Source organism: Sphaeroforma arctica (genome assembly GCF_001186125.1).
Source record: "Sphaeroforma arctica JP610 unplaced genomic scaffold supercont1.8, whole genome shotgun sequence".
In the NCBI taxonomy this organism is placed as follows: Eukaryota; class Ichthyosporea; order Ichthyophonida; genus Sphaeroforma; species Sphaeroforma arctica.
In genome coordinates this window covers 196705-207777 of record NW_014040550.1, presented here as the reverse complement: position 1 = coordinate 207777, position 11073 = coordinate 196705, and the positions used below count along the sequence as shown (strand labels likewise).

General features: G+C 42.5%; 2 protein-coding genes and 1 non-coding gene across 3 annotated transcripts in view; 1 reads left to right on the top strand and 2 right to left on the bottom strand.

The window, feature by feature from the left end:
- Window positions 1-6767, top strand: part of SARC_00310 (hypothetical protein) — an 8489-nt gene extending 1722 nt beyond the window's left edge. Inside the window, exons 5-18 of the mRNA XM_014306037.1 lie at window positions 216-344; window positions 941-1055; window positions 1432-1526; window positions 2074-2221; window positions 2773-2889; window positions 3217-3283; window positions 3673-3692; window positions 4054-4127; window positions 4362-4589; window positions 4780-4906; window positions 5203-5369; window positions 5509-5657; window positions 5919-5975; window positions 6580-6767. Of these exons, the coding sequence (XP_014161512.1) occupies window positions 216-344; window positions 941-1055; window positions 1432-1526; window positions 2074-2221; window positions 2773-2889; window positions 3217-3283; window positions 3673-3692; window positions 4054-4127; window positions 4362-4589; window positions 4780-4906; window positions 5203-5369; window positions 5509-5657; window positions 5919-5975; window positions 6580-6667 (1581 nt within the window). The 3' untranslated portion in view covers window positions 6668-6767. The remainder of the gene's footprint in view (window positions 1-215; window positions 345-940; window positions 1056-1431; window positions 1527-2073; window positions 2222-2772; window positions 2890-3216; window positions 3284-3672; window positions 3693-4053; window positions 4128-4361; window positions 4590-4779; window positions 4907-5202; window positions 5370-5508; window positions 5658-5918; window positions 5976-6579) is intronic.
- SARC_30004 lies at window positions 4185-4257 on the bottom strand. The gene has a single exon. It is a non-coding gene; the product is annotated as a tRNA-Arg (tRNA).
- An 817-nt stretch (window positions 6768-7584) lies between the features above and the next one.
- SARC_00309 (hypothetical protein) overlaps window positions 7585-11073 on the bottom strand; it is a gene marked incomplete at its 5' end in the record, with an annotated part of 6645 nt that continues 3156 nt past the window's right edge. Inside the window, 5 exons of the mRNA XM_014306036.1 lie at window positions 7585-7818; window positions 8592-8711; window positions 9123-9194; window positions 9854-9934; window positions 10285-10463. Of these exons, the coding sequence (XP_014161511.1) occupies window positions 7696-7818; window positions 8592-8711; window positions 9123-9194; window positions 9854-9934; window positions 10285-10463 (575 nt within the window). The 3' untranslated portion in view covers window positions 7585-7695. The remainder of the gene's footprint in view (window positions 7819-8591; window positions 8712-9122; window positions 9195-9853; window positions 9935-10284; window positions 10464-11073) is intronic.

The following is an 11073-nucleotide window of genomic DNA, read 5'->3' as shown; positions in this document are numbered from 1 at the left end:
ACTTCTGTTTATATATCTGTTATGTATGTATACATAGATAAACATACATGGTAAAGACTTGTATGTCGACCTCAATACCGTTTCAGGATAGAGTGCTACATTTGGTACAGTTCCCTTTTTCAATCTGTATGCAGAAGTGAAGAATTACATTTTTTTTTCTCAGCTACATATCTATCTTCGTATATCTGATGCGCTGTTCTCACTTTCCACTTTAGTTGCCTGAGGAACACGGCGGTCTCCAGATGCCACACACAGCACAAATGATTGCCGAAATGATTATCGGATCAGCGAGCATGTCTATATCCTCATACCCTTCTCTGGCTATGGGTGTGGCAAATGTGCTGGTATGTTGTGTGTTCATCACATAGTACTATTTCACAGTATTCTAGTATGAATCTTTGTTGATTGGTAGTGCATCTACGAAGGTATACATTCCTGGTTGAAGTTACCATATCTATCGTCGACTCACTTGCGGTGTTAATTCCACGTGATCTTCCGATTGATTGTACGTATTCGCATCGCTGGAAAGGTATACTTCAGGCTTATCTTTACCAGCGGAACCATTGCACGCGGTCAGTAAATACGTTGGCCAGCTGTTCGTAGCACAACGTCTGTTAAGAGTGTCCTACAGCCGTTACGCAGCACGCCATGTTAAGTAGTGTAATGTAAATTTCTGTGTATACCATTTCGCAATCTCATCCAACTTCTACATTCTATCAAATGTGGTTCAAATCGTCTGTGTGTGGGTGTGTGTACCGCCAGCATCTTGTATACCTTACAAGTACACATTCAAAGTGTCAGTACAGGCGCTACTTGCGAGTGCAGGTTGCACGAACACGGCCGCGTGCGTCAACAAACTGATATGCTGCCATTCTTCTGTCGATGTTAATTCAATTGCACTGAATGCTCATATACTTCCTGCTTTCATATAAATCTACAGTCGAGATTCGGATCTGACGAACAGAGAGAAAGGTTCCTACCGCACATCCTATCGGGTCGATTCATGGGTACTATGTGCCTCTCAGAGCCTCAGGCAGGGTCATCGCTGGCTGACAGTAAGTGCCTTTTCTGGCCTGCAACTCTCGATTTGAGTTTGTAATTCAAGTGCTTAACTGGCTCGTCTGTGCTGGATACTATATGGTCCATGGTTCGTATATATGGCCCGTCGCTTTCCTTTATGGACAGCGTACCACGCTTCAGAACATGTTGGCATTTTTTGTGTGGCGCTTACGGTCAGCTGATATAGTGTACCGAGACGAGAGCATATACACTTGCAAATCATCAATGAGCTTGTAGTATCAAAAACGTTACAGTATATTCCGTTATGATGCCTAAAGAGATTGTGTTGTAGACTAGACTCCGTTTTGAAAGGCTTCGACACACCCGTATTGCTAGACAATTAAGATCGACTCAATTTTTTCAACTTTGTAGTTTCAACCATTGCGACGGAGATGGACTCGGAGGGAGGTAATGGCAAGAGATTCAGTGTGAAGGGAAACAAGATGTGGATTAGTGGTGGCGAGCAGGTATGCTTCTGTAGTCAAATGCAGTACTGCCCTGCAACTATATGTCTCTGTATAGAACTATGGATGGTTCGGACTGTGGAGTTAACGTAAATGTACCACCATAATCTTATAGGAGTCCTCAGTAACTTACAATACCCATTTGCACATCTGATAAGCGGTTGTACCGACAGTATTTTGTGTATCTATTTTTAACTATAAGTGATTTTTGTATATATTTTCGGAGTTATGAATTCCAGACGAAACCGTCGCCAATATGCCTCAATATGCCTCGGTGGAGCAGCCTATACGGAATTCAGTGGTAACGAGAGCGTCTACTGTGCACAGTTTGGTATATTGATAACGTTGGCAGTCATTGTTGGTCTTTGCGTATACTAGGGATGTACCTATCAACCTTGCTAGAGACCTCATATCTGTACATCGGAACGGCATCGGCAATGGCCAGATGGCCCGCGTGTATGCATTTGTAGAAGTAGAGAATGTCTTTCTGTATTCACAATGTTTGGCACGCTCTGATAGTTCATACGCCCTCACTCACACACTTCTCTAGGATGCGACGGACAACATAATCCACTTGGTCCTTGCGAAAATCAAATCACCGGACGGAAAGGTTGCACCCGGTGTCAAAGGCATCTCCATGTTTATCGTACCCAAGCACGACTTTGACTTTGATGGCGAACCACCCGAGGTCGACCTGAGTATGTGATGGAAGTTCATATCTTTGTACTTATAATACAGTGTATACTATTTTTGAATTGCTATGTGTTATTGAATCTCTTGTTCTCTAGCTCTGATTGGCATTCCATTGAAAAATTGCACTGGATTTTACACGCACAGTCACTGAGTTAAGTGCGTGGAAGCTATGCTGGACGATGCTCACCTCGTTGAATAGCCGACTTGCATATGCACAAAGCTATTACTGACTGCCAAAAAACTGGTTCAAGAATTTCTATTAGGTACCCGCTACCACAAAACTTATTCAAGAATTTCTATTAGTTACCCATTACCACAAAACTAGTCCAAGAAATTCTTTTCGCAAAGATTCATTCAGTCGATTTGTTTTTTTTGCTATAAACGGTGAGTAAGCGTCAGAAACGCCGATTCATCATAACGGAAATACTTTGCATCTACTTGCTCATACTTATGGGGCTGTGAGCGTTGGCTCTAAAGAGTGACAAACATTTACTATGATCCAAGCACTCGTCATTTACAAGCAATATACTTACGAGAACACGTGGCCGTCTCACAGAGGGCCACAGCACAAATGGAATTGAACTGCTTGGATTAAATGAGAAATTGGGGTGGAAGGGAACCACAAATACCGCACTAAGCTTCGGAGACAGCAGTGAAAGCGTGGGATACTTGGGTATGCAGCAGTTCTTTCTTGTCTCGTTCGGTTGATTTTACTTGTGGACTTGAATTCGCGAACTTGGGCCTTTTCCTATAGAATTATCTGGAATGTAGGTCTACTTCTAATAAATGTTAGGTGGGCTTGGTACACGTGGTCTTGGTATTTGCCACGCGAATATAAATTTATCGGCTATTTAGAACCAACAGCGCGTATACGAGGACATATCTACACGCTAATATCGCATTACATGCTTACAAAAATGGACGGACGCGCTTCTTCCAAATGTGTCTTCGATTTTCGACCTGTATATCTCTGCTTAATTACTTTGCACCTCCTTGACAGTTGGTGAACCGGGCCGTGGGCTTGAGTACATGTTCCTGATGATGAATGGTGCGCGAATTGGTGTTGGGTATGTCTACAAAATAATAGTGTGCTGTTGACTGCCGAGTATATGCAAGTATTTATATATATATATTTGTACTATATATAGATATACATATATGTATATACCAATTATCCTTAATGTTAATAGTATTTCATTTGACCTGGAGTGTGATTGTGGGTTTTCAGCACTTGCATAAATACTACTAACCCGGGGTGCGTCACTCTGTATCTATTCCGGAGTACTTGCGTGCTCGTCTATATTGTACTCGAGGCCTGCGAGTACTACCAGACTTCTTAATCTGCATGAGATACAAAACGCACCTCACAGCCCGTGCTCGTGGTCACGTTTCACACTTCTAACTAATCTTCTCACTCCCATCTACTCGATACTCTTGGTCTGGGCGGATACGATAGATTGGCTGCTACAGCACTAGGTATGGAGTGTCAGCACATGGCCATGTGGAATATGGCGTAGATAATTCAGGTTGTGACAGTTTTAAGTACGGCGATGTGTCATCCGTACGACCATTCTATCCTAGTTTACGTTTTGACTGTGTTTGACTGTGCAACGCATTGTTTCGCAGGCGACAACCGTATTGAATAAATACAGTTGTGTCGCTGTCTCTTAACCCTGCTAAGAGGATGCTCTTCGTCCCCACTACCGTGGGATCTATTATATATATATATATAGTGTATGTGCGTGTGTGTATATGTGTATGTGTGTGTTCCATTTAACACCTGGATATGAAGTCAGTTGTCACGGTTTTTAACGTCTTGCATTCGCCACATACTCAGGTGGTCTTGGATATCGAGCTTCCCTCGCATATGCACTGGACAGGAGACAAGGCCGACCTCAGGTCAAATCGAAGGTGAGTAAACGAACTTTTTTGTATTTTTTTTGAGAAAAGAAGGAAAAAGAAAAATATTTCCTCTGACGGTACTCGAAACCGCGACTTCACGCTTCGTAGGCGTGCGCTCTACCAACTGAGCTACAGAAGATATGTAGAGGGTCATATGGTTAAATATGTAACTTATCTAAGATATAAGTCTACATCAAATGGTATAAATATGCACTAATACAAACTATCACATCGTCGACACAGGACGGACCAGTGGCCCAGGTACCCATCATACAGCACGCAGACGTTCGCCGTATGCTGATGGCACAGAAGTGCTACGTAGAAGGCAGTCTCTCATTGTGCATGTATGCGGCGTATCTGCTGGATGACTCTAAAACCGCAGCAACGCCCGAAGAGCGCAAGACATCGTTCGAGATGTTGGACCTGCTCACACCCGTTGTCAAGTCGTACCCCTCTGAGTGGTGTCTGGAGGTATGCGGGTGGGTTAGAGTTTAGGGTATTAGGGTTGTATTATGTTCATCTTGTCAGTCAAGCAAAGAAATGGCCTATCCGAGTGTTTGAGTGATTTGGCTACCCCAAAGTCATCTGACAGAGATCACTACGATCCATAAGGTTCTTGAGGTGCATCCATTGATACAACTACTTTCGTCCTACTATGCAGGCGAATAAGTGGGCCATTCAAATCCTAGGCGGATGTGGCTACACCAAGGACTTCCCAGTGGAAGAATTCTACAGAACGAATCGCCTGAATATGATCCACGAGGGCACTAATGGCGTACAATCATTAGGTGAGGATGAGTCACCTTGTGTTTGCATTGGTGAAGAAATATGCGCGGGCATTAATACACACTAACAACAATCCATGAGCATCTCTGCATACATACAACGCAACTGCGCACGTACACATATATGATCTTGTCTATTTACTACAAAACGCGTAAAGGGATTCTCGAGAGCAACGATATGTCGCAGTTCAAAATACAATTCAGGCTTGCAGCTTATGCGATTTATACCAATCTCCTTAATATTCACATATACATATATATGTAGCTGGAGATACTCATGAATTTGCTGTTTATTCTAGATCTGCTGGGCAGAAAGATTGCCCGAGACAATGGAAAGCAATCACAGCTGCTGTACAAGGACATGCGCGACAGCTGTGAGAGTGCCAAAGCTCTTGGTAACAACAAGATGGCCATGCACGCGCGTGATCTTGAATCAGCCATCAACGAGGTGGATTCGGCGACCAAGGTGAGCGGTAGTGCTATTATCGAGCCTTGTTTCTGCAGCACTTTCCCACATACCTAGTTCGGCACTATTGTTTGAAATGTCGGGACTTTGGCACCAATGGCTGAAATTTTGTACTTTCCTCATATGCAATGACATGCAGACGTTGCTATCCGAATCAAAATCTGTGGATGGCCTTCTATGTAATTCGCACGAGTACCTCAACATGTTTGGAACCCTCATCATGTCCTGGATGTGGCTGAAACAGGCGTCCATTGCCACGAAACAGTTGGAAACAAACAGTTTAATCAGGTGTGTGTTTCGTATATATACACATAATTGCTTGTTATTAGAGAATATTTTGTATTGCAAACTGTACGTTCGTACAGTCAATTCACACGCATTGCATAAGCACATTCGGATGCCTGCCTGCATCCACACCCCATCTGTGTGCATTCAATTTTTGACGTGTATGTAAATTACACCAATTGCGTCTAGATTAAAGTATTACACAACAATTCGCAAAGCACCACTTAACAATACCAAATCGATTTTCTGCGCTAACATTTGCAGCGATACTGATCGAGTCTTCTACGAGGGCAAGCAGCTGGCATGTGAATACTTCTACAGGTACGTGCGATGAGTTTACTGCGGTGATTAGTATGAACCATACCATACAGTCAGCCACTGGGCCTAGTGCATAGATGCCACTCGTGTCTCACAGTCTATACACCTGCTTAAATAGAAGTCGTAGCTTTCGCGCACTTTTACACAGATTTAATGTATAACTTCGTCACGTTCAAGCAGCCTGCCTTTGTTTGTGTTTCTGTACGTGCATTCATATGCATCTCGTTTTGAATTATACTTAATTGGAACACAATTTTTAGTTTCCGAGTTCGATTAGAAGAGTGCACTGGCGGAGCGACAGTCTATGGGTGGTGATGTGTAGTTGAGTGTCTTGTTACCTTAGTATTATCAGGGTACATGAGCAAGTCCTTCGATCTTCCCGCACCGATTTGATTACTATATAACGGCAGTTGCTATAGATGCAAGTAATTTCGCGAGACGATCTCGTCAGACTTCTGACATATCAGTGTTGTATGCACAGCCACACTCGTTCAGAATTTCTTCTGGTATTGTCTGCGGTAATACACAAACCCATATACGAGTACATGCACATGGCTGTCTCAATGTGCAATCAGACAAACTCATAAACACTGAAATCTGCCTACAGATATGATACACCTTCTATCACAACGAAAGCGCGACTGGTGTCTTCGCTCGACGATACGCTGCTGCGTGTAGATCCTGTGCACTTCTAATTACTCAACTTGTACGCCTTAAACCTTTGCTGCCTTAGTGAAGTCACGTTGGTTTATGTACAACTAAAAGTATTAAAAAAACATTAAAAATGTACACATGTATGGTGTTTGTTTATATATAAAATCAGCCATGGCTAGCGTATGCATTGAAAGAAAGGGGATCGCAAGGATTGATCGCACCATAACTACAAGCGTTTTATTACTCCGTGCACTGTTGCTCGCTGCCTAGTTCAATGCACGGTATCTTTGCGTCTATCTCGTATTCTCACGAGAGTTACAGACTCGACACTCAGCGCCGTACACGGCCACAGTGGCACAACTTCATATTATAACTTCGATTCAATGAACGCGTAGACATTATCAATGTCACATTGCGAACATAATGTAGACATGATATAGACGGCTGTACGCTTCTTCACGTACACGGCCACAGTGGTACAACTTCATAATATAACTTTGATTCAATGAACGCGTAGCTATACAATGACACATTGCGAACATAATGTAGACATAATACAGACGGCTGTACGCTTGTTCGGAAGGATTCAAGATTTGCTACGTCCTATTGCCTATTACGAGAAAGTGCTCGTAATTGAGCTGGATCGCTATGATCACTATGGGAGGAGCTGTATATATTAGTGAACGAATGCAAACGAAAAAAGATTCTAAGATACTTTTCTTTATACTGTACTGGTAGGGTCTTCATCTAGAGACACAGCCTTAAAAATGTCAGTCCATTGTAGGCGTGTGGCTTCTTGTAATGTGTGATTACAAGTGATTTAAAAGATACTATTATTTATACTGTACTGGTAGGGTCTTCGTCTAAAGGCACAGCCTTAAAAGTGTCAGTCCATTGTAGGCGTGTGGCTTCTTTTAAAGTGTGATTACAAGTGATTTAAAAGATACTTTTATCTATACTGTACTGGTAGAGTCTTCATCTAGAGGCACAGCCTTTAAAGTGTCAGTCCATTGTAGGCGTGTGACTTCTTTTAATGAGTGAAGACAAGCGATTTAAAAGATACTTTTATCTATACTGTACTGCTAGGGTCTTCATCTAAAGGCACAGCCTTTAAAGTGTCGGTCCATTGTAGGCGCGTTGCTTCGTTCGCCGCCAGTTCAGCGGTTTGCTCGCGCTGAGGGTTCTCCTTCAACTGTAAGGTGTTAGGTACGAGGACAAGGTGATGGTTAAGATATCGGCACAGGATCAACGCCTTCGAACCCACACTTACGATGTAATAAACAGACGGATATGAGTGTAATAAACCTCACAAACTAATATAGAAACCTAGCTGTTTTGAAGTGGACGGAGGTTGGAAACATGGTCGCATAGTGTAGAATTGCTACCATGTGATGAGGATACCATCTTGTAATTGTAAGTGGTACTGCAGCTCACGATTGAGCACCGAATGGAGAGTGTGGAGCCAAAAGCTACCACAGCAACCAGTGCTTTGGTCTGGAGTTGTCTGGGGATTTGTGATGTCGTGAAAAGGCGTATGTCAACGTAGGAAGCTTGTACATAGCCACAAGTGTGTGTGTCGGTACACCGACAGGTGTTGCGTGCACTGTAGTCTCACATGGGTGTGTGTACGTAGGTTTTGTGGATGTGTTCACACTCTTTTATCTTGCCGTAGTGTAAGTATGTATCCTACATGCTTCGCTGGCACGTTCAGCTGCGACGGTATATTACACGTATGCACCCAGTGGACAACCGAAAGTTGAGTCTGCACGGTCAACGCGCTCTGACCTCTGTATATGCATAATATGTACGCCTTGACTAGAGAATAATGTGCGTGAGTTTATAACATGCTCTAACCTGTCAGCTATAAAGAAATTGCGAAAGAACAACCGGCGCATGAAACGCGACATATAAACCGTACACTTGGTCTATATGGAGGGCCGTAAAAAACCCGTACTCGAAACATACCCGACGACTGTAGCAGTATATCGTAACTAGGTCATTCTTTTCCGTCATCCTATACAGGTGGTACTCCGATCCGTAGTCCAAACTGTATTCAAACATGAGCTCTGTCGCGCTTTCTTCGATCTACGAAAGAGATTTACAAACCCGTCTCAGTTTGAAGCTGGTGATAGACCGCGCCAGACTCAGCTTACGGTATCGGTCACAAGCTAGTGGTGCTGATGCCATGGCAGTAGAAAGGTCGATAGAACCAAAAACATAGGCAAGCTTGCGTACTCACGGGACGTATATGCAGCTGATGCGCACATGTCTTGTATCTGTACTTGACCCCACATAGACAACCACACGCACAAGCATGTTAAACACAATCCATGTATATACGCCAACCATTGCTATGAAGACTATACCCTATTGCCTATCTGCCCCTGCCACTCCCATCAAAAATGTGTGGCTACTTTCTATGCAAACACGACGGGTACATCTCTGATCAATATATATCACTAACCGGTGCAACGTGGCTGTAACCAAAAGACATACCACTTGCCAGTACAGCACTGCTCGCTGAGATTTAGTGGCCACCCACAAGTCTTTCATATGCCGCCTGAGAGACTACCACCCGTTCCAACGAGTGGGGGACATATTCAAAACAGATGTGATTATCCATTAGCACAGCTACAGTCGAGATCATAAAACGCTTTCGATCAAATGCCAAACATCAGCCGACGTCTTGTTCGTTATAGTCCCAAATAGAGCGCAGTAAAGCGTTTTTGTGGGCAAACCCAAAATGAATCACTACGTTTATTCATGCCAAAGAGCTGCATGCCGAACAGTTCATCTGCACATGCATATGCCTCGTAACAGGTCACGAATACCTTGATCGAGCATATTTCGGCTCGTTTATCTCGGAGGGTGGTCAGATACTACCTTTTTTGAACACATATAAAGAACGAATCCGACTATACAACTGCTGCTTATTTTGTAGTGTCCTCGAAATCATACAGTGGCACAACTCTCAGCACGCTATGGTGAGCATTTGATAGATAAACAGGGCCCACGGCATTCAAGATCAGTGACGAACACTTATGCAACGGTCATGGATGGATGTGTAGGTGTATGCGTCTATGTGTTGTATATGCCCTGGTAAAATTGTCCACGCAAATGCTGTGTACTGAACACTTATGCAACGGTCATGGATGGATGTGTAGGTATATGCGTTTATGTGTTTTATAAGCCTTGGTAAGATTGTCCACGCAAATGCTGTGTACTACCTTGTCCTGCTTCGGCTCAATCATGGAAACAATCATCTCTGTCCAGTTATCGCGCGTCTCGCCTGTGGGAAGATACTCGGCCTACAATAGAACGGATGCCGTGTAATATGCGTTAAGGTGTTCTTGTTGGTACATGATGTTTCCTATATTTCTAAATGACCCATGTCGTAGGAATATGTCGCACGTCGTGAACGACATCATTCCGGATCTTCAATCTGCGACCTGGGGATCAAAATCAAGATATGCTATACGGTACTTTTGATAGCCTTGAAACTTCTGTTCGAACGCTGACATAGGTGCTATCACAGATATATGGTCAGATTCCTGAATATATATAAAATACAAGTTATGTGTATAGTATACTCACCGACATGCTGTGTTCTTTAAAGGAACATCTAACACGAAAGCTGCATAACCTCCAAGAATCCTACCATTGCAGTTGCGTGATCTTCGTTATAGTATGTAGACAACCTCCATCGTTGGCCATTGAGTATGAATGGGGGTGGCGCCACACTGCCAGCTGCGCGCAATCCTCCACACGACTCGTCTTTGTGACTTGTAATGGCACTGTGGTTGTAGTTGTGTTCATTGCCCGAGATTTGTGCTTCAACTGTTGAGTGACGAAATAAACCTAAAATGAGTATTATATTTGTATAATATAGATATAGATACAAATATAGATAAAGATATAGATATAGATATAGATATATATATATATATATAAATATATTCAAATATAGGTTTAGATGTATATATATATATATATATATATATATATATATATATATATATATATATAGTATATATATAATATATATATATATAATAATATAATAATAATATAATATATATATATATATATATATATATATATATATATATATATATATATATATTGCGATCATTTGTGCCTAGTGTTTCAGACGTACATCAGATAACCCTAATGATATCGAACATTGCAGTAGTGACTCAAATGCATGGCCTCCCAAGGCACACAGGCATACACACACGTAGGTACTACGAAAACACAGGATGATACCCTAAAACCCAAAAAACTCTGGAATTCGGCGACGTGTGTTGATATTTATGTGCGTGCTGGTATCTGGATCACGTATGTGCACGTGTTAGTACATGCAGAATAGTATATTGGCCGTGAGCCATCTATTTGTATCACAACATGTGCATGTATGTAGTGTACTGAAATTCGGTCACGTATTGAC